Source organism: Kogia breviceps, chromosome 9 (genome assembly GCF_026419965.1).
Source record: "Kogia breviceps isolate mKogBre1 chromosome 9, mKogBre1 haplotype 1, whole genome shotgun sequence".
Classification (NCBI taxonomy): domain Eukaryota; kingdom Metazoa; phylum Chordata; class Mammalia; order Artiodactyla; family Physeteridae; genus Kogia; species Kogia breviceps.
The window spans coordinates 6,566,338-6,589,634 of record NC_081318.1 but is presented as its reverse complement, the minus strand read 5'-3'; the positions used below and the strand labels follow the sequence as shown (position 1 = coordinate 6,589,634).

At 49.4% G+C, this 23,297-nt stretch overlaps 1 protein-coding gene across 1 annotated transcript; it reads left to right on the top strand.

The window, feature by feature from the left end:
* Positions 1-11,241: 11,241 nt before the first annotated feature.
* On the top strand, positions 11,242-22,731 carry LOC131762934 (GTPase IMAP family member 8-like). Its single transcript, XM_067041710.1, has 4 exons — positions 11,242-12,371; positions 17,171-17,452; positions 19,751-19,799; positions 21,283-22,731. Exons 1-4 carry the CDS (start codon positions 11,325-11,327, stop codon positions 22,161-22,163), a joined length of 2,259 nt encoding a protein of 752 aa, XP_066897811.1. The 5' UTR covers positions 11,242-11,324; the 3' UTR covers positions 22,164-22,731.
* Positions 22,732-23,297: the final 566 nt, after the last annotated feature.

Genomic DNA, 23,297 nt, shown 5'->3' with positions numbered 1-23,297 from the left:
AGGGGTCACTCCCCAATATCTTTGAACTGGGGAGCCAGGTAAAGACACTGCCTTATAAAACTCAAGATCATCAATCAATGATTGGGAGATCCCAGAACAAAGAGACGCTCGCTCAAATTCGTCTGGACCCTCCGAGGAGGCAGATGGGCACAGGAGGCCTCTGTTGGTACCAAGGCTCTAGTTCCTCACAGAGTTCAGATGGAGAGAAATTCGCTCTGGGGCGCTTTGTTATTGGTTACCAAAACTGTCGACTGAAAAAAAAAAAAAGCACAACCTAGAAGTTGAGAATTCTGTTTTATTCGGTCGACTTTCTGAGCTCTTCAAGCCTGGGAGGCAGCCTCTTGGCTGTGAGGGACTGCTCCTGTTGAGTAAGGAGTAGGATAGTTACACAGGGAGTTTTAGAAATTCCACCAGGGGATTAAGGATAGAGAAGGAACCTTGGGAGACAACTGTGAGTTAACTGTCGCTCAAGAAAGCAATGAGAACATCATGAAACAAAGCAGGCTTGCTTAACAATAAAGTCATAAATAAAAGCACGAGCTATGCCCCAGGCCATTAAATGAAAAAATGAGGCCTGCTGGTCGATATCAGCAAGATAATGATCCTTAGGACATGTACCTCTGCACATACCAAGGACAGAAATATAAGGGGAAGGTGACATTCCGAAGGGAAAGACCCTCACTATATTGAAATCTGAGATGATTTAACATATTTGAGTATATGTTACCACCCTTCTTCTTTTTTTAACATCTTTATTGGAGTATAATTGCTTTACAGTGGTGTGTTAGTTTCTGCTTTACAACAAAGTGAATCAGTTATACATATACATGTGTTCCCATATCTCTTCCCTCTTGCGTCTCCCTCCCTCCCACCCTCCCTATCCCACCCCTCTAGGTGGTCACAAAGCACCGAGCTGATCTCCCTGTGCTATGTGGCTGCTTCCCACTAGCTATCTATTTTACATTTGGTAGTGTATATATGTCCCTGCCACTCTCTCACTTTGTCACGGCTTACCCTTCCCCTGCCCTGTGTCCTCAAATCCATGCTCTAGTAGGTCTGTGTTTTATTCCCGTCCTACCACTAATCTCTTCATGACATTTTTTTTTTCTTAGAGTCCAAGTCCATATATATGTGTGAGCATACGGTATTTGTTTTTCTCCTTCTGACTTACTTCACTCTGTAGGACAGACTCCAGGTCTATCCACCTCATTACAAATAACTCAGTTTCGTTTCTTTTCATGGCTGCGTAATATTCCATTGTATATATGTGCCACATCTTCTTTATCCATTCCTCTGTACCACCCTGCTTCTGATTTGAATAGCGCCATGGCAGTCCCAGTTGGACCATATAGGGTCAAAAACTCCCCCACCTGGTGCGAAGGAGGAGCTAATGATGTAAGCCTGCCATCTACTCAAAGAATGAGGAAGATGGTGGCCTTCTCCCCCTCCCCACTTATCTAGTGATGATAAATATGTAGCCCACTTAGTTCTCAGGGCAGGACCCTCTTGCCTGACCCTTGTATCCTTCACAAGCATTCTATACTAATAAATCCACTTCTTACCCATCACTTTGTCCCTCACCGAATTATTTCTGTGCCAAGACGTAAAGAACCTGAGCTTCATTAAGTTCTGAGATGAGTTCTGTGGTTTGAATCCCAACAGGTAAGAGAGGAGCCAGTATGTATAAGGAATTTTGCAAAAAAAAACAGTCAGAACTTGAAAAGATTACTGTTAACTAAAAAAAAAAAACAATCAGACAACAAGTCAACGAATTTATTGCTTTTCTCCATCTGGGAAGATGCAAGAGTCGGGGCTCATGGAAACCATTCCTTTGATGTGCAGCTTAGCTGTCTAGGGCCAGTGTCCTGCTCTCTCCCATCCTGAGTCCCCTCCGGGGACACGGCTGGGGGTCTGCGTGGCTGGGGGCTTGGCAGCAGGCGGCCTGTTTGTCTCCATCCTGAGTTCCCTCAGACTCACCATGGGGGTGGGGAGGGCGGTGGTAGGGGCTGCTCGCCTGATGGCCAGGGCATCCTTTGTTTGCTGATATGGTAAGCAACATTTTTCAGTCACAACACCAAAATAAAAACCAAAAAATTGTTGGTTTTTTTTTTTTTTTTTTTAAGAGAAACTGAAGGGATCAAGGCCTGGCAGTGCCATTTAAGGTCTCCCTTTTTTTTTTTTTTTTTTGAGGTACGCGGGCCTCTAACCGCTGTGGCCTCTCCCGTTGCGGAGCACAGGCTCCGGACGCGCAGGCTCAGCGGCCACGGCTCACGGGCCCAGCCGCTCCGCGGCACGTGGGATCCTCCCGGACCGGGGCACGAACCCGTGACCCCCGCATCGGCAGGCGGACTCTCAACCACTGCACCACCGGGGAAGCCCTAGCCCAGGGAAGCCCTAAGGTCTCCTAAACTCTTAAGGGGAACAGGCTGACTGCCAGGATGTTATGAGCTCAGTGAGTTTTAAGACCACCTGCCTTACATCATGTCCCAGTCCCACCACCAAGAGCCCAGCCCACACTTTTACAGAATACCAAATTCACACAAAAGAATTGTTTTATCTAAACAAATAAGAAGAGGAGGACGTTATCCCTTAAAATAAGACAAAACAAGCTTTAATGCGTTGAAAGGTATGGAGGACTTCTCCCTAGGCTACACTGGCAGCGCAGGAGTACCGTCTCTGTCTGAGCGGTGTAACAGCATTTAGCATCCTCCCGTGAGCCCACGGCACTTGTCTGGCTCCATGAGACTCAGTCACACACTCTCATGGTAGCATATGGGCACCAGGTCTCGCCGTGAACATATGAAGTGCAGACAGTGGAAACATAGGTGGGTCCTGATCCTGCCACTAGCAAGACCTATGGTTTGGGGGAGAAAAAGAGGACCCCTCCGAGCCCATTATCTTTACAGGTGAGAAGATAAGGAAGTATTCTTGAAGTCAGACGCCTGTGGCGGAATTGCATCGTACTCTACTGTTTGGGCCTTTTGCCCAACGAGGACAAATCCGCAGCCTCTCCCACTGGCACGCGTCACGAACCCTGGCCTGCTTACCCACGCTGCTTCTCAGATATCGGTTGTTTAGAGGTATAAACGTCCAGCAGTGGTGCAGGAAACAGTGGTCCTAAGAGGGAGACCACCACGTGGACGGGAATATTCCTGAGGCTCTTGGCCTCAGGGCTTTGGGAGGAGGGGCCGATATTAGTACAGGCCCTCCCCTCCCAGTGTTCTTGAGTTCCGGGGGTCATCAGAGCAGTGGGTGGTTACAGGACACAGTTACGTCTCTCAGCCTTATTTACCACTTGGCTCCGAGAGCCAAAAAAGCAGTCAAGCAAGGAAATGGGTTTTTCACCTACAGTTTTTCTATTTCTCTCAGGAAACTCAGAAATCTATTTCTAGATGTCTTAGTCCCACCCCTCCAAAGCCCACCATGTCTGCTTAGAAATCCCCTGGATTCTTAGCCGTTCCATGATCCTAATGGTGGAAGAGCCCGATTAGGAGAACAAGATCTGGGAAAGAATTTAGAGGCCGCCACAGTCACCCGGTAGCATTCGATAACTTGCTTTCTTTCTGCCATTTGTAATTTGGCTTGCATAATTTCTGCTATTATTTTCATTTCTCCTTTTTGGTTTCAATTTGACAGCTTTTGTTGCTTCACTTCAATCCTCCTGGAAAGGCAATGTTCTTCAGTGCTGTCTTACCAATGACGGGTGCTATAAATAAACCTCTAACAAGGGGTAAAGGAATAGCTGCAACGTACACCTCAGCACATCACAGCACAAACTTCTTTTGGTTTCCCGTAAACCCCTAGATTTTCAAGAAGTGGGCAACAGAATGTTCTATTGTACCTTCACTTGTTCAGAGAAACACCCACATCCTGCCTCAGCTGCAGCCATTTCCTACTTGCACTTCCTCACTACTCTGTCTTATCCATCACTTGAAATTGTGGTCATAGCACAGGCTAGAAAGGCTAGGTTATGGGGTCCAGGTCCCCCTCTTGGTACCTGCTGAAGTGTTCAGACGGGATGAGAGGAGAAAGGCTAGGCCGAGGAGAAATCTCACCATGGAAATGGCACTGAACTCTCCTTAGGATCCTTTTCAGAACCCTCCTCAGGCTGCTCTGGCCTGAGGATGAAGTGTAAGGGTTTCCCTGTGCTTCTCCAAACCCACAGCACAGCTTCACTGAAAGCAGGCCCAGCAGTCAGCACTTTTGACTTGGACATGAACGAAACAAAATAAACTCTGCTCTGAACTGGGATAGGGGTGTGTGGATGTTGCGATCTTTCAAAATCCTGACAATGAAGTTCTGAAAGCCTGAGTAGCTAATAAACAGCGGAGCGGCCTCATTGCTTTTGACTATTGCTTATCATGAAAAACATGAACATGTATTCCATGCTCATGGATTGATAGAGTATGGAATACATTTTAATATTGTTAAAATGTCTATACTACCCAAAGGTATCAACAGATTCAATTCAGTTCCTATCAAAATTCCAATGGTGTTTTTCAGAAACAGCAAAAACAATCCTAAAATTTGGAAGGAAACACAAAATAGTTCAAATAGCCAAGGCAGTCAGAGAATGACAAATGCTGTATGATATCACTTTTTTATGTGGAATTTTAAAAAGCCAAACTCGTAGAAATTGAGAGTAGAATGGTGATTATCAGGGGCTGGGAAATGGGAGGAATGGGGAGATGTTGGTCAGAGGACAAACTTCCACGTAGAAGATGAGTAGGTCTGGGCATCCAATGCACAGCACAGTGATTATAGTGTAATTCTGTCTTATCTACTTGAGAATTGCTAAGAGAGTAGACCTTAAATGTCCTCACCACCAAAAAGAAATGGTAATTATGTGTTGTGATGCAGGTGTTAGCTAATTTTATGGCAGTAATCATTTTGAAATATAAAATACATCATGCACTTTAAACGCATACAATGTTAGATGTCAATTATATCTCAATAAAGCTGGAGGGTATGGGCAGGGGGCAGAGAGCGGGGTGGTGACCAGGTGGAGTTCAGTGGGAGTTGGGTTCTTCACTAAAGAGCTGGCAAGAATGGGTGAACATCAGACCCCAGCCCATGAGCTTCAGATGAAGCTAATCCCCTCACTACCATACGTGGAAAGTCAACTCCAGAAAGTTGAAGTGAGTTAGGCAAGATCACACGGGTTGTTAATAATCTAACCAGGTCCGGGGCCCGTGTCACCAAAATACTTCTCTCCACGCGATGATGGGCTGTTTTACTCACCTTTCTCATGACCCTCCTAAGAGGAGAAACAGTCACCTGAGTTGGAGGTACCAGCAGAGATGCCTAGGTTAAGCCCTGTATACAAATCTTCTGTCTCTGCCTGCTGTCCTATTTTTAATAGGTGGAAAAGCTCTCCTTTTCTTTCAGAATGATGAGACTTTGCGTGTGATGTTCCTGGCAGGTAGGACCACTTCGGTGGCATTGTCCACTCCGAGGTTCACTCAGAGATTCCTCTCAAATTCCTGTCCTGGGGAAGGAGGCCCTCAAGAGGCCATTTTATTTGATTTTTGTAAAAATGCCTAAAAAGCAAAAGACAACTGGAGATAAGATTGCAGGTCAAAGGTCAGAAACAAAACGGGGGCCTCAGAAACCTAAAATGCTCTTCCCTGCTGAGGTTATAGACCCTGCCAGGGGCAAGATGCTGGTGTCACAGGACCTCTGGAAAACAGTACCATAGCCCAAAGCAGGGCGTGGGATTCGCAGTGTTGCATACCCACCACCTCACTGGCCAATGTTTCTGTCTCTTTAAGTCATCACCACTGGGCCCTCCCTCCCTGAGCCTCCTGAGCTCTGAGGTCTGAGAGGCACAGAGACTTCCTCCATGTGTGCGGAGGAAATGGCCCGCTGCACCCACAGTCCAAGGGCAGGCGGTAGGTCAGGAGCTCCTTGGAGCCAGCGTTAGAGCCTGTCACCAATTCTGCAGGAACGGTGAGCACGAGGGAAAAGGAACCAGCCAGGAACGGGACCTGTGGGGAACAGGAAGAGCTCTGCCTGTGTGCAGCTGGCTGAGTGAGAAGCTGCATTCTAGTAAGTATGAGAAAGAAGAGCAGGATCTAAAAACGGTAACGTCAAATGCCTAGGTTTGTACGGATGTTCTGAGTGTCAAATACAGTAAGTTCAGAAGAGCCGGTAAGAATCTTCTCCAGCTCCGGAGAGCACATACCCGTCTTTGGGACTAAATTCTCTCTCCTTCCCTACTCCCTTAACAAATAAGAAAGGTATTTGCTAGGACTACTGCAGAAGGCAACGAACACTCCCCAAATGCATATGCAGCAAATGCAAATGATATTCCTGGGGACATATAAGGGAAGCTAACCTCAGAACAAGTTACAAAGTGAAAATTCTGTATATATCTGAGCTGAACCCGCCTAAAACTTCCACTCTCCTTAGCACTACCCACAACAGTGCAGGAGACCGCTAGGGTTATGAACTTGGTCCTTGCTTCTACATGATCGCTTGAACATCTGCTCCCCACCCCAAACTGGGCTCTATGGGCTGCTCTGGTGTCAATGAAGGGAGTTTGTTGATTTCTAGACACAAAATAACGAATCACATTATGTGATTTACCCCCGGGGTAAACTTTACAGAAGCTTTGGGGGGTGGGGTGACGTAGAGGGGGGCGGGTAACGGGGGAGGGGGCGGCAGCAGAGTTACTGCAGAAACACCAGCAGCTTTGGCTTGAGTTCTAGGCAGAGCTGCTCTCTGAGTCCTTTGGCCAGAGACAGGTTATCCAGCCAAGCTCTCCCTCTGCTTTTTCTTCGTTGTTGGTGCCAAGAGGGGGAGAACACAGTTACCTGTAGGAACCAGGTGGGCGACATGAAGAGGTAGAATTTGAAATGGACCTTGAAGCACAGGACGGGACTCAGGCAGAAATGTGTGGTGGGGTGAATGGTCCTAGGAATGAACACACAAGGTGGGTTGGAAAAGGCCCTGGAATCTGCTGTTTGTGGAGGGGCTGGCTGGGGAGGGGATTAGGTGGAAATGAGGCTGGAGTAGACTGAGGAGAGACTGTGCTCTCGGGTTCAGGCACTCGTGTGATCAGGCACACTTAATGCTCAGTTGTATTAAATAATGTTTGATTGGGTATTTTACTTCAAAAAGCCTCAGGTTTGAGGGCAAGAGCATCAGGAGTTAGACGGGAGTATCCCAGTCTCTCCAGCACACAGATTCCATTTAGACGTATTGATTTACTTATTTTTTACTGAAGTATAATTGGCTTACAATATTATATTACTTTCAGGTATACAACATACTGATTCTACATTTTTATAGTCATGCTCCATATAAAGTTAATATAAAATATTAATTAACTCTATTCCCTGTGCTGTGCATTACACTGGTGTATCTTAGTTATTTTATACCTAGCAGTTTGTACCTCTTAAGCCCCTTCCCCATCTTGCCCCTTCCCCCACCCCTCTCCCCGATGGTAACCACTAGTTTATTCTCTGTATTGGTGAGTCTGTTTCTGTTTTGTTACATTCATCTGTTCGCTTTATTTTAAATTCCACATATAAGTGGAAACGTACAGCGTCTGTCTTTCTCTGTCTGACTTATTTCACTAAGCATAATACCCTACAGGTCCATCTATGTTGTCGCAGATGGAAAGCTTTCATTCTTTTTTATCTTTTTCATTCTTGTTTATGAGTCATATTCCATTCTATCTATCTATCCATCTATCTGTATATATGTATGACATCTTCTTCATTCACCTCTTGATGGACACCTAGGTGGCTTCCATCTCTTGCTTATTATCAATAATGCTGCTATGAACATTGGGCTGCACACATCTTTTTGAATTAGTGTTTTCGTTTTCTTTGGATACACACCCAGGAACGAATGGCTGGATCACATGGTAGTTCTATTTTTAACTTTTTGAGGAAGCTTCATGCTGTTTTCCACCGTGGCGGTACCAATTGGCATTCCTGCTATCAGGGTCCTAGGGTCCCCTTTCTCCACATCCTTGTCGACACCGGTTGTTTTCTTGCTTTCTGATGTTGGCCATTCTGACAGGGCTGCTCCGGGCTTCTTGTACCTGGATATCTGTTTCCTTTTTCAGGTTAGGAAAGTTTTCAATTACAATTTCACCAAAGACATTTTCTACCCCTTTCTCTCTCTTCTCTTTCTGGGACCCCTATCATGTGAATGTTAGCACACTTGACTTTGTCCCAGAGGTCCCATAAACTAGCCTCATTTTTTTAAATGTGTCTTTGTTTTTGCCGTACTGATTGGATGATTTCCACTAGTCTTATGTGTTCTTCTACATTGCCGAAGCTGCTCTTAATTCCTCCCAGCGAATTTTTCATCTCCGTTATCGTATTCTTCAGCTCTTGACTGGTTCTTGCATTTTCTAATTCTCTGCTGAAGCTCCCACTGTGATCATCTGTCGTTTACCCCAGTTCAGTTACCATTTTTAGTACTATTGCTTTGGACTCTTTAGCAGGTAAATTATTATCTCCGTTTCATTAGGGGCTTTTCCTGGGGTTTCATCTTGTTCTTTCGTTTAAAACATATCCCTTTGTTCTCTCATGTTGTTTGACTTCCTCTGTTTGTCTCTATGAAATTCCGTGAAACGGTCACCTGTCCAGGTGTCAAAGGCGTGTCCCTGTGGGTAGCACCCCTTTGCAGTGCGCCTGTCACCAGTGGCTTTGGTGGGAGAACTGGACGTGAAGTGAGCGGGGACTGCTTCTCCCACAGCGTGCTGGCGGCCACCGCCTTGGTGGGAAGCAAGGCTGGAGGCAGAGGGCCAGAGCCAGGGCCAGAGCCAGGGCCAGGCGCCAGCCAGGACTTCTCCTCGGCTCAGCCTATTGTGGGAGGAGTCAAGGACCAAGGGGCCCGGGCAGGAGTCCTAAGGGAGCTGGACCTCCCCCAGATGCCATGACAGTCTTCACCTTGGTTGGGGGCGTGGCCAGGGCCTCAGAGCTCGGGGCTGCACTTCTGAGCTGCTTCTACTTTTTCCTCCGCGTGTACCCCTTGGTTAGAGGCAGGATGGAGAGCTAGAGGGCTTGGAGCCACACTCCAGAGCTCTCTCTGCTCCTTCCCTGGTGTGCACGAGCGCCCGGGCCATGGCGGCCTCGGCCTTTGTGGGGGGCGGTGCTGGAGCAGCAGGGGCCGGAATGGGAGCCCGGAGAGGGCCGGGAGGTGCTCTGGGGCAGTCCCGGCAGGCCGGCCAGAGCACCAGGCAGTCGTCAATGTACTGCCTCCGCGCTGGGGCTGCGAGCAAACGTGCCTGTGCTCCTCAAGACCGCGGTCTCCGTGCCTTACAGCCCTCCAGTAAGCCCTACTGATTTTGCAACCAGCTAAGGGGGTTCATCTGCCCAGCGTCAAGCCCAGGCCTGCGGTGCCTAATATGTGGCTCCAACCCCCCCCCACTCCCCAGGGAGGATCCCCAAGCCTGGGAGAGCCCCCTCCACTTCTAGGTCCCCACTAGGGATTCGGGTCCCAACTAGATTGCTTCTCCTCCCCCTGTACCAGACGCCATGGGGGTCTTTCTCTACAGCCTTGACTGTAGAAGAGCCATTTTGCAAGTCTTCAGGTCATTCTCAGAGAGAGCTGCTCTATCCATAGTTGCAGCTTGGATGTGTTCATGGGGGCAGGTGAGCTCGGGGTCTCCCCCCTCCACCTTCTGGATCCCACCTCCTAGACATATTAGGACGAGCCCAATTTTGTGGTTTTTCTGAGCACAGAGTCAGGAGCTTTCCAGATCAGCTTGCGAAATATGTCTGTTTTCTGATTTCCAACAACAAAATTCCAATTTTCTTCTTGTTTCCCAGGCCAACAACCCTAAGGTAGGTCCGAAGTCAGTGAGCAAACTTTCTTGTTCTCAGGGTTTTACAAACCCCATCCCCACCCCACCCCCGGCTGCTGAATCTCCGTGGAAATTTTGTTTTCTACAACTTACGTCACTGACATAGAATTACCTGGGAAAATGAACATCAAAAGCTTACTCATTGACATAGGGTGAGTGTTGTCACCTCCCCTCTGCTCTGTGCATTTCGAGGCCCTGAAAAGACAGCACAAGCTCACCAAGTGTTCTCACACTATCGTCCCAACCCCAGACCAAGCTGTTCCACCGTCTTCCCTAAATTCTGATGCTTGGAGAGGGCAGGAACTGTGACATTTTAACTGTGGTGTCACCAGCATTTTGGACTTTGCCTGACACATAGTAGGCAGTTTTACCTATGAATGAATGAATGAGTGAACGAATGAAAGAATAAATAAATTGTGTTGGGGACACTTTCAGGGAATCATGAGAAGACAGAAGACAGCAAGAGATGAAGAAAACGCCTATGGTAAGGACACGCCTCACAACGCGTATTTGCCCCCAGGTATGAGCTCCGGGTAGTAAGGGGGATGGGCTAACTCAACACTGAACAGGGCTTCCCTGGTGGCGCAGTGGTTGAGGGTCCGCCTGCCGATGCAGGGGACGCGGGTTCGTGCCCCGGTCCGGGAAGATCCCACGTGCCGCGGAGCGGCTGGACCCGTGGGCCGTGGCCGCTGAGCCTGCGCGTCCGGAGCCTGCGCTCCGCAACGGGAGAGGCCGCAACAGTGAGAGGCCCGCGTACCACCAAAAAAAAAAAAAAAAAACCCTGAACAGAGAGAAGCCCCAGAGGTTTCTCGATGCTGGGAGGAAACAGCAAGAGCCCTGGGGCTGGCATTTGACCTAGATCTCTGCCCCTGACCTGCTGTGAGATATGGAGTTCTTTGACTAACCTGCACCTCCATCCCCAAGGTAAAATGAATCAACCTCCTCTGATCTCCACAGAAGGGGATGTAGAGGGAATCCAGCTGTACACTCGAGAGAACGTGACCCACCAGGTAGAAGGTGTTAGGGAACAAGGATGGAGGGTTAACCAGGTATCTTATTAGGCAGCAGGTTTAAGAGAGAGGAGAGGAAGAGGAGGGAAAGAGGGAGGGAGGAAGAGATGGTCTCATCTTATCCTCGCAACAGCCCTATGAGGACGGCGCTACATAAATGACCCCCCTTGTGCAGGAGAGGTTTAGCACTTAGATTAAGCAGCTTCCCAGGGCTACGCAGCTGGCAGCGGGTGGGGCTGTGACTCAGACCGAGGGTGTGGGACACCAGACAGCCCTCGTGGCCAGGCCCCCCGCCCCCCCACCGTCTTTCTTCGGTAAGAGGGTATCTGGGAAAGGAACGCAGAGGCCCCTGAAGTTGTCAAATAGGGAGCAGCTCTGCACAGTGTGGATGACAGGTCATGTTACACCAAGTAGTGGCCTGTATTATACAGGGGTGTCGTCTATAGAAACGTTCACCAGGTGCCGCAGCACCTACAGGTGCATGTGTGATGCCAAAGAGGGAAGAAGTAGACGGGTGGAGATCCCCCCGAGTTCACAAATCTCCGGCCAGGGCACTCAGTAAAGGTTTGGTCCGAAAAGCAAACGTCGAAGCACTCTGTTCTCCTTTGTTCAAAGGCGTCCAGGGGACCCGGGTACCAGGATGTGTGCTTTCAGGCTCGGGAGCTTACCGATCACTGGTGCCCACAGGTTCGGAAGCCGACGAGGCTGCCCTGCAGGAGCCCAGGCTGCGGCTCCTGCTGGCTGGGAGGTCAGGGACTGGGAAGAGCGCCACGGGCAACAGCATCCTGGGCCAGAAGCACTTCGTCTCCAGGCTCGGGGCGACGTCGGTGACCCGGACCTGCGCCGCGGGCAGCTGCAGGTGGGCCAAGTGGGACGTGGAGATCATTGACACCCCGGACCTCTTCGGCTCCGAGGTCTCCCAGACAGACCCGGGCTGCGCGGAGCGAGGCCGCTGCTACCTGCTCTCGGCGCCGGGGCCCCACGCCCTGCTCCTGGTGACCCAGCTGGGCCGCTTCACGGCCCAGGACCAGCAGGCCTGGAGCGGGGTGAAGGCGCTGTTCGGCGACGGCATCGTGACGCGCACCATCGTGGTCTTCACCCGCGAGGAGGACCTGGCCGGGGGCTCGCTGCAGCATTACGTGCGCGACACCGGCAACCGCGCGCTCCGGGAGCTGGTGGCCGAGTGCGGGGGCCGATTCTGCGCCTTCGACAACCGCGCCGCCGGCGGGAAGCGAGAGGCGCAGGTGGCGGCGCTGATGGGGCTGGTGGAGGAGCTGGTGAGGGAGCACGGCGGCGCCCCTTACACCAACGACCTGTACAGCCTGGCGCAGGCCCTGGACGGCGCGGACCCCGCGGAGAGGCTGCGCAGGGTGGCGGAGCGAGTGGCCGTCCGCGCGCAGAGGCGGCGGGAGCGCTGGCCGCTCGCCTGGCGGTGGCGGTGGCCCAAGGCGCCGGGGACCTGGTGTAAGTTGGGCGTGTGCAGCCTGCTGGGCGCCCTGGTCCTGCTCTGCCTGCTCTACAGGCACCGGCCAGAGGCCGCGACAGGCTGATATGCAGTCTTGCGGGCAACCCGGCCAGAAAGGAACTGAACACTTGGGTCTGAAGGCGGATTGCAAAGCAATCAGAGTTTTCAAGCGTTTCATATTTCCTCCAGTAAACAGTTCTAAAATAGAGTTGTTCAATTTTAAAACGCGTTACTTAGCTTGATGTTTTGGTCCTCTCTTGAAAAATAGTGGAATGACTGGTGATTTTTAGTAGAAAATGGATTCACAGAAAAGGGAAAACAGCTATTTTTAGTTTGAGCTTGTGTTTGTTTGTTTGTTTGTTCAGACACTGCCTTCCTCCCTTTGGATTGCTATTAAAAAAAAAAAATAGACTGGGTGGCTTAGAGACAACAGACATTTATTCCTCACACTTCTGGAGGCTGGAAGTCCAAAATCATGGTCCGGTTTGAGGGAGAGCCCTCTCTGAGATTGCAGGCTGCCAACTTCTGGCTGTGTCCTCACCTTGATGGAAGGGGCACTTTGGCAAAGGGCACTAATCCCAATCCCGAGGAATCGACCCTCATGACCTAATAACCTCCCGATGACCCCATCTCCTAATACCATCCTCTGCAGATTAGGTTTTCAACACGTAAATGCTGGCGAGGGGGACACAAACGTTCAGAGCATAGCCTGCACTCTCTCTTCTTGATATTTTCTAGTTCTGATGGGTAGATATCTCCCTTCAGGGATCCTTGTAAATTTTTATTATCATCAAGGAAAGAGATGTCACAGTCATACATATTAATGTTTACTTCTGATAATCGGTTTATTTACCAGTACAATGGCCTAGCACCAAGAAGTTAAATGTAACTACACTGAAAATAACACAGTTTCCAACTTTCTAGCATGTATTATGGTTCATGTCTGTCCAAAATGAAGTGAGATTTGGGGAAAATAACATGCAATGTCTTCGATGTAGTCATCTATCTGGATTTTTAAATAATAATAATAATAATAAAGCGCCTGTCTCAAAACGGAGAAGAGAGGGGTGGCGGGGTCATCGGCAGAGAGCCACAGAGCACCGGAGGTTAGGTGTGGCTGTACCGTGGGGTTTTTACAGGGGCTGGGCCAACCCACATAAGTCCGTGAATGCCAGCCTTACGTTGTGTAAGCAAACGCTAGGATCTGTTTACTTCTATATTTCTGAATGTGACAGAACCCTTTAAAGGAAGTCTTTCTATCAGCCGCGCGCTAGTTAGGAGGAGTGGATGCGGGACGAGGCAGATACCCCAATACTACCAGGGCTCAGGGGCGCTAAGGACCGGGAGGTGCTGTGCGGGAATCCTAGGGCCATCCCAGCTCCGCGTGGAGAAGCGGCCTACGCGCATGCCCTTCGACGCCACCTCCGGTTAAGAGCCTGCAGAGACTCAGGATGGCTATGGGCTTAGAGTGGCCTGCCGTTGGGCGGGGGGGTACCTGAGGGCCATAGCAGTGGAGCAGGGAGTTGGGCTCTGCGAAGCCTGGCTGGAAAAAAGTCCATGATCAATTCCTGCCTTCAGCGTCGTGCTGGGCCCGTGCAGGAACTCTCAGCCATGGAGGGACTCCTTCCACACCCTGAGGGCCCCAGGAAGGGGCCGGCATGGGGGGGACCGCCTGTGGCCGCAGCTTGCCCATCCAGGGCCACGCGCGCGTGAGCACGCGTTGTGAGCCAAAGACTTCGCTTACCATGCCGTTGATCGTAACCTGCTTCTTCTTTCATTTTTCCCTTTCTCACGTCAGGGTGTCCACATATGCCCTCCAATTTCTGTCACTGCTTATTATTTCTGTCTTGTTTGTAAATGGAAATGTGATTTTTTAAAATAAATATGAGTGTTAGGATTGTAAAATTCTCACGCGGACTGTAGCATATAGAAATGTGTAGGGTCAGAGGAAGGCTTGACATCCGTGGGTAAGACACCCTGCTTGGGGCGTCACCAGGACCCTTGTGGGGGACAGTGGGAAGAGCGGGAGATGTGCAGAGGGCTTGTGTGACGAAGCCGGTCCCCTAGGAACTTGCTCCAGGACCTTGGGCACCAGGGGATTCAGCTTTTCTTGAGATGTATATATTAATAGTAATCCTTATAGCGTTCATGTATGATGAAATAACATGAGTGAAAGCACTTTGTAGGTTAAATTCCATAAGAATACAGTACAGAAACAAACAGTCTAAGAAGAAACTTTTCATAATAATAATCCTCATAAATAAATCTCATAATCATAAATACATAAATTTCACACTCATAAATACTCCACATTTATTATGCATAATAATATCGACTCCACATTATTCTATGTATAGAGTTGGGAGCTAGTGGTAATATAAGGTCGGCATGATTATCATCAAATATATTTACAAAATGCAGTCAAAGTTGTATTTGTTCTCTAAAAGATTGCTAGTTTCTAATCCTTAGATTTAGAACTATGCAAAATGACTCATAAGTAAATGGAAGACACAACTTTTCGTTTTTAAAATGTGATTTAGGGACTTCCCTGGCGGTCCAGTGGTTAAGACTCCACGCTTCCACTGCAGACGGCACGGGTTCCTTCCGTGGTCGGGAACGAACATCCCACATGATGCACGGGCAGCCAAACAAATTTTTAATCCATAAAATAATGTTGCACATGTAACACAAGATAGATCATAAAACAAAATAATGCAAGACTGATCGTAAAATAAAAAACAGAAGCTGTAGAGAGAACACTATAATATAATAACAATTTATTGCCTTAATATTTTATGACAAAAAATACCTCATGAGGTATGAAGGGTAATTATCATTAACAGCCTTTTATTTGAAGAGGAAAGTAATGTACTGAGAGTCAAGTGGTTTTCTAAGGGCAAAACGTGGCAAGTCAGAACTGGAACTTATTTTTCCTTACTGTCGTATAGGAAGAGTTTCCTGAACCAGACACAGGGTCAAAATACTATAACTTCTCAAAAACTGTCTACTTGAGTGAATATATATATATATATATATATATATATATATATATATATATATCGACTACTTACATGTCCTCTCATTTTCTTTCTTTTTTTTCCTCACCTTTTCTTTTATCTCTTCAAGAATAAAAATTCGTTGATGGTGTGCTGATGAAGTTTCTTTCAGATTTCCATGCCCCGCTGCCTGGATCAGCTGTCATTTTATCTAAAGGGGTTCATATTTGACTTACTTCTGAGAGTTGTTTTTGGTCATGATGAGTTGTGGGGTTTTTTAAATTTATTTATTTATATTTTTGGCTGCACTGGGTCTTCTTTACAAGACCCAGTGCATGCAGGCTTTCTCTAGTTGTGGTGAGAGGGGGCTACTCTTTGTTGCGGTGCGCGGGCTTCTCATTGCGGTGGCTTCTGTTGTTGCGGAGCACGGGCTCTAGGCACGCGGTCTTCAGTAGTTGTGGCACGCGGGCTCTAGAGTGCAGGCTCAGTAGTTGTGGCAACAGGCTTAATTGCTCCTTGGCATGTGGGATCTTCCTGACCCAGGGTTCGAACCCATCTCCCCTGCATCCGCAGGCGGATTCTTAACCACTGCGCCACCAGGGAAGCCACCATGATGAGTTTTTCAAGCAGAAGATTTCAAACAATGCATACCCTCTTACATAGTCTTGTACAATATTTAATATTCATCACCTGGCTGGGCAGATGCCACTGCTCTTCCAGAGAATACCCTATGGATTGAATTCCCTAGAAGAGGAATTCCTATGACTCCTTGGGGAAGCCAGAACTAGACTATGACCCAAGACTTTTTATCTGCCCTGGGAGCCTTCATCTGCTGGTGCCAATGTTTGCCTTTTCTTATACAACTGCATTTGCGCTTGTTTATTCCAGCAATAAAGTATTTTGAGATTTTTTTCTAAATTTGTCTTTTACCTCTTTTTTTTTTTTTTTTTTGCGATACGCGGGCCTCTCACTGTCGTGGCGGAGCACAGGCTCCGGACGCGCAGGCCCAGCGGCCATGGCTCACTGGCCCAGCCGCTCCGCGGCATGTGGGATCCTCCCGGACCGGGGCACGAACCCGCGTCCCCTGCAACGGCAGGCGGGCCCCCAACCACTGCGCCACCAGGGAAGCCCCCTCTTTTTTTTTAAGTAGTTATCTTCCAAAATGATGTAGTGTTTTGTTTTAATTATTATGTGGGGTCTTAATTATTCTTATACCTTACATTCAATCTCATTCTTGGCCCAATTCTTGTTTATTTTATATTTCCTTTCACTCTTTACACCATTCATTTTAGGCTCTCCTTTTTACTTTGGAAATAGTGTCAAATCGTGGATATCCCTTGATTTACTACATCTGAAAACATCTAAGATCTATTCTTCCCCATGCTAGTGAAATAGCCCATGGATACGCTGAAGAGCACTGCTTACCACTCCTGAAAAATCACACACCCCCACCCCCACCAAGAAGAGACACCCAACCCCAAGAAACAAAAGACAAGGGGAGTCACTCTCTGACTCCCAGCCCTGGGGAGTTTCTGGAGAGGAGGAAGGCTCCATTCGAACCTGTTCCACTTCTGGGCTCCAGCTTTTCACAAAGGTCGAGAAGTCCTCCTTCCTGAAAAGCCAGTGATTCTTCCTTGTGCCAAAGAAAAGAACTCGTTTTCTCAGTAGATCGCTTTGTAGGAGCTTTCCCAGGGAGACTCAGATCGGCGTGGTCTGTGTTACAGTGAGAGGTACTCGGGCCCAACAAGGGCGATGAAGCGCGGACGTTCCGCGAATGGTGGCCGGAGGGCGCCACACGCCCGCGGAGGCAACAGGGGCCTTTAGCAACGGGGGGACGGGGGGCTGGGGCCCGCGTCGTTCTTCCGCGCTCCAGACCCCACTTCTCCCCACGCGCCTTCGAGCGGAAATGGGAGGGGCGGGGCGCTCGCGGGCTCCGGCAGGAAGCGTCCCAGCGGGGGGCGGCGCGCTCCGAGCTCGCCGCGCTCCGGCGTCCGCAGCAGCAGGCGCGCCCCGTCCGGAGGGGGCGTCCCCGGCTGCGGGGACAGGGGCCGCGCTCCCGTCGCCCCATTGTCCTTCTCGCCCGCAGCCGCGCCCCGGGACGTTCGGCCGCGCGCTCGCGCCGCCCGCCGGCACCCAGCCCGCCGCGCCGCGCCCGGTAAGAGGAGCCGGCGGGGGTCCCGGCGTCCTGGGCGGAGGCCCGGGGGGGACGGGGGTCCCGGAGGCGGCGGTTGAGTCGGGGCTACCGACTCCTCGTGGAACCTGACGCCGGTTTCCGTGCTCCGGGCTCGCGCATCGGTGAAGCGGGGCGCCGACGGCGAGCGTTGCGGCCGCGCGGACTCCCGGAGGGAGGGCAGCGGCCTCGCGGAGCGCCCAGCCCGCGTCCGCGGCCCGCAGCTTCCCGGCGCGCGAGGCCCTTCCCGCCCCGATGCCTCCTTCCTAGCTCTTCTGACTTTCCTGAGCTTCCCGGGGCTTCGTACGGCTTCACGCAGATCCTCGTCCCGTCGGACAGACGAGCGGACGGAGACTCCCCGGGCGCCGTGCCGCGGGGGGCCGCGCGGCTCCGCTTTAGCTGTCAGCTTCCGCCGCGCGAGCCCCGGGCCAGCCCTGCCGAGCAGCCCCCGGAGGCCGGGGCGCGGGCATCACCCCCGGGGGCGATGCACGGGGCGGGGACGCGATCGCTGAGCCGCGCGCCCCAAGCAAACCTCTCAGTGAACGTTGTTCTCTCGGGCTCCTGAAAAGCGGCCCCTTCTCCGCCAAACACCCCACACGTTCCCTACGACGCGGTGCCGAACTCGCCCCTCTGGCAAACAGGTTCTGCCAACCCCCCTGTGAGAGCCGCGCTATGAAATCACAAAGCTAAGCTCTGGAACAAGTGATACCAGGAAACGGAGGGAGGGGGCAGGTGGGCGAAGGAGAATATGAATAAGGCAGACAGAAAATATCTCTATCTTTCCTAAGACAGCATGAGAGAGCCTGCTTTCCAATGGTTTGCTAAAGTAAGGTACCGTCAAGATGAAATCAGGTTCGTATAATGTAAAAATCAGGAGGCACATTGCGCCCGTTCGCTTCAGCCTCCCGCCTAAGCCAGATCCTCCTGCTGTCCCTGTCCGATTCGCTTGAGATCTCTGCTCGCATGCTGCCCGCGACTCTTTCCTGATTCCTGATCGATCCCGCCTGGGGGACGATTAGAAGGGTTTTCCTTGCGGAGAAGTTTGGCACAGCAAATGTTTGTTAATAAAATTGAGTTGGATAACATGCTACATAAATAATGTCACTGACATAAAAGATTAAAATACCAAAAAGTACTATATATTACCTATACATACATGTGTATCTCAGAATACTGGTTGCCTCTTAAGGGAAGAGGGAGAAAGAGACAGGTTGGGGGAGTCAAAAAATAAATAAATGGAACTATAAGTGTAATGTTTTAACTTTTGCAATCAAACCAAACAGCAGCAGTAAAAATGCCCAAATACGTAGAGCTGTTCATTGCAAATAGTGGGCATTTGTTTCATTCCTCTGTGTATTTCTCCCCTTAAAATGTTTGTTTCATAACTGCCTAATCTTTAAAACTGAATACATAAAATACAGTCTCAGAGGTCATCTTAATTATAGTGGCATATTGCATGCTTGCCTTTTCTAATGCATGCTTACCTTTTCCAGCACCAAGAAGAATGACACAATATTATGCCTCATCTGAAGGAAACATTTATCCCCATAGTTTTGCCCATTTCTGGTTATATCTACCAGAATTTTTTAAGTGGTTATTGGGAGACCCACAAGGAAAGACATTTGGTTTAAAACTGAGCAGGAAATGAATTTATCTTGAATTTGTCCTGAATGTTGATTCTGTCCCTCATCCTCTCGTGTCCATGCTCAGAGGAGCCGCGGATCCCCAATTCCCCACCCCATTGGAAGGTACATTGTGCTTTCCTCTTTGCTACTGGGATATCCATCTGATACAGAGTTTCTGGGACTGGAAATGGCCAGTACTTCAAACAAACCAATGTCATTTACAGCAAGGCAACTTTTATTCTCTAGTCTAGCAAGTTTGCTTACTTTGATTCCAATAATAATAGTAATAATAAAACAATAAAAACAATCCTGCTTCTCATTCCATAGAAGAAGACTTTCTCTATTTCATGCCTTTTCAAGTAGAGGGGAGATAATCAACTGATTTGTTTTCAAACATTTCATGCTTTCCTATAGGATGAGGAAAAAGCAGGAGTTCACTGTGTTCATATAACCTTGTTCATATAACCTAGCATCACCTGGCTTGCTTAAAGTTGTATATGGATATTTGAAAGTAAAATATAAGTTAGAAAATTAGCAATGGAAACGGCTCATCTAAGGATAATTATTCTTGGCTGTCTGAATTGGAGGTGTTCTCAGGCCTTACCAAGTCCCATATGGACCCTTGCTTTTTATTCCTTTCCTTTTTTTTTTATTCCAGAAGAGAATGGAAGGGCTTCAGAGGAGCAGATACAGAACTATGGCTGAAGGTAAGAAAGCCTCCAAATTCTCAAGAGCTCTAGGCATCAGGGAAGAGTCACTGTTTTCTCTCCTCCTCTCCCTCACCTCAAACACAGTGACGGAGAAGAAACCCAGTTACTTTCAACTGCAGAAGAAAAGGCAGCTCTCATGTTCTTTATTTTCCCTCCCATCATCACAGCCACACACACCAGAGTGTGAAGCTCTCCCCTGTGCCGCGATGTATGGGAAATAAGGAAATGAAACTTCAAGTCAGAACTCAGGGGGTTTGGAAACGAATTGTGAAAATGATACCCTTCCCTGCCTGCACTCAGCTGAAAAGAGGGATAGTTCCCCATAGAGATTTAGTAATCATGTTTGCTAAAAAAAATATTTATATATATCCAGAATACTTAAGAAAGGGAAGAACCAACACAGAACAGAGTAAAAGGAATAACAATAACAGATTTAGGAGCCTAAAATGAACTTAATTCATTTGAGCTCATAAGAACTCCAGAAACCCTTGCATTCTCACTCTCTTCATCCCTTGAGATTTTAGCTCTTGATGCAGAGCCACCCTCGACAACACCAGTTTTGTTATAATTTCCCGTAATTCTATCAGCCAAATCGGTGATCTTTCCCACACATGTATTTCTAGTGGTCTTATCGTCTCTTCTTCAGCCACCGATCCAGGGTCACCTGCCAGACTCTGTCCCTGACTTTAACGACAAGCCTTCTGTAGGCTCACTTGCAACTCCCCACCCACAAAGCAGAAACTCGGGGACATTCAGCTGGTCCTCAGTGGGAGGTCGCTGGAGCTCTGACACCTGAGCCTTCCTTTACCCCCAAGGTTCAGATGAACGTGAGGGACGGCCTGTGTGCTGGGAGTTGGTGGGTGGAAAAGAGGTGATACTGGTTTCTCGTTTGTGACTTCTCACCCCCGCCCTCTGTCTAATCTCACATTTATTTAGCATGACACTGGCCTAAGCACCATCCCTAGAAAAGCACGGGGAGCACTTTTCTTTCTGAAAAGCTGTATTTTCCCTGGTCCTGATGAAGTCCTTGGAGCCGCCTGCATTAGTGTAGCAGCTCTTGCTCTTGGCTATGGGTCCAAGTTCGGGCTCCCAGGGGTTCCTGCCATTCAAGAGTCGCCTAAAGTTGGATGCAAACATTTGTATGTATTTAAATATCACTATTTGGCAGGGAGAGAGGTCCAGAGCTTTCATGAGATACCACGAAAGGTCCGTGACCTAAAAATCTGAAGAATCACTAACTTTACCAACAAGGACCTACTGTCTAGCACAGGGAACTCTGCTCAATATTCTGAAATAACCTAAATGGGAAAAGAATTTTAAAAAGAATAGATACATGTGTACGTGTAACCGAATCGCTCTGCTGTACTGAAACTAACACAGCATTGTTAATCGACTCTACTCCAAGATAAAATAAACAAATTTTTTGAAAAAGAATCACTAACTTAGTAAAACACGGAAAGCTCTTTTTTTTTTTAATTAGGTGCAGTAGGACATGAGCGGTTTGCAACCTCGTCCTCACTGCGGATCATCCTGGTGGGTAAAACAGGCAGCGGCAAAAGTGCCACCGGGAACAGCATCCTGTGCCAGCCGGTGTTTGAGTCCAGGCTGGCGTCCCAGTCGGTGACCAGGAAGTGTCAGGGGGCAACGGGCACGTTGAACGGGAGGAGCGTCCTGGTGGTGGACACGCCCCCCATCTTTGAGGCGAGGGCCCCGGACCAAGAGGCGTACGAGAACATCGCGGACTGCTACCTGCTCTCGGCCCCGGGGCCTCACGTGCTGCTGCTGGTGACCCAGCTGGGGCGCTTCACGGAGCAGGACGTGGTGGCCGTGGCCAGGGTGAAGGAGGTCTTTGGGGCGAGAGCCCTGAGACACACGGTCCTCCTCTTCACCCACCAGGAGGACTTGGCGGACGGCTCGTTGCATGACTACGTAGCCAACACGGACAACCTCAGGCTGAGGGAGCTGGTCCGGGAGTGCGGGCAGAGGTACTGCGCCTTCAACAACCGGGCCTCCGGGGACGGACAGAGGCAGCAGCTGGCCGCGCTGGCGGCCGTGGTCGAGGGGCTGCAGAGGGAGCACCGGGGCGCCTACCTCAGCAACGACCTCTTCTTCGATGCGCAGCGGCTCCAGCAGGGCGGGGGCGACCCCCGTGGAGAAGGTCGCGTGCGCTACCTGGCCGAGGTGCGGGCGCATGTGGCAAAGCAAAAGCGAGACCTGCAAGAGGCCCGGAGGACCCGTGTCTTCAAGGCGCTGCTCCAAGTCAAAAACTGGCTCGTGGTGCATGATGAGCTTTGTGTTTGTCTGGTTTGGGGCAGCTTACTTTTCCTTCTTATTCTGCTGATCATCTGGTATCATCTTTAATTCTCTGTCTCATCTGTTTGTCGGAGCCTTTTCTAAAGTATCACTTCAGGGATTCCTTGTTCATTTCCGAAACAAATTCTGTTGGTCTGCAAAGGACCTGGTCTGTCATCTCCGCAGCTGCCATCTTCCTTGCAGATTTCTGGCTTGGTTCATGCCTCCACCAGTCCCTCAGTGAAGCCACGGGCCTCAGAAGATGATGACAGTGGCTCAGTCGAGGGATGCCTGGCTGGTCTATATACAATCTCATTTTCTTTGTAGTCAGCAGCTCAGGCATAGGCCTGAGACCCAATTCAGGCCAATGGGAAGTGAGAAAAAGTCTGCAGAGGTGGGGCCAGAAGGTTTCTCCTTGCCCAGGAGAGACCCCCATAGAGAGACAGTCTCTTCCTCCTCTGAGCATTGTCGGACCTGAGTGTAACGCCTGGAATGACAGCAGCTGTGTGGCCACCGACCTGAGGTAGAAGCCATGCAGAATGTTGCAGTCACCCCGAGCCATCGGCTCAACTGCCCTGAAGCTTGCACTATCTCTGGACTTCCAGTATGTCAGCCAATAAATTCCCTTATTGCTTAAGCCATTGGAGTTTGGGGTCTCTTTTACCTGCATCTGAAAACATTTGAACTAAGGAAGAGTTCTCCATATCCTTTTTAAAAAAGTCCTTAAATCTATCAGAACTTCCCTGTTTTCATGCTTCCTGTAAGTGAATCGAGACTAAATGAACGAATTTCTCTTTTCTTGTTCCTAGTATCAGGAAGGACCTCCCTCTACAGCTAAATTTCCTGCTTAGAGTAGACATTCACTGAATCCTGAAGAAAGTGAAAAATCGAGTCGGTCCAGAGTTGTATTAATTCGGAAAGGACCAAAGGACGGGGCGGAGTAAATGGAACAATCCCTAGGTGGGTCTTTTCCATGCTTTCTTTACCCTCTGGGGGAGAAACAGAGCTCACATTTGAGCAACTTTCCAAGGAATTACGTTGGCGAACATTCATGTGTGAGTAAAGGTTGAGCAAAAGCCTTTCTCCTTCTCTGCTGTAAAATATCCTTGGGTGAACCCTCCGGCTTTATTCCTCTTGGAAATCAACAAAGGTGGAATGTCGTCTGGATTACTGGGCAATGCTGCTCCTGGGGAAGGAGATGAC

Bases quoted from the DNA above. Each gene is read 5' to 3' on its own strand.
- LOC131762934 (XM_067041710.1), top strand. From the start codon at position 11,325: ATGCCAAAGAGGGAAGAAGTAGACGGGTGGAGATCCCCCCGAGTTCAC. The intron at 12,372-17,170 runs GCCGCGACAGGC...TCCGCGCTCCAG, and splicing joins TCTACAGGCACCGGCCAGAG to ACCCCACTTCTCCCCACGCG. The intron at 19,800-21,282 runs GTAAGAAAGCCT...TTTTTTAATTAG, and splicing joins ATACAGAACTATGGCTGAAG to GTGCAGTAGGACATGAGCGG.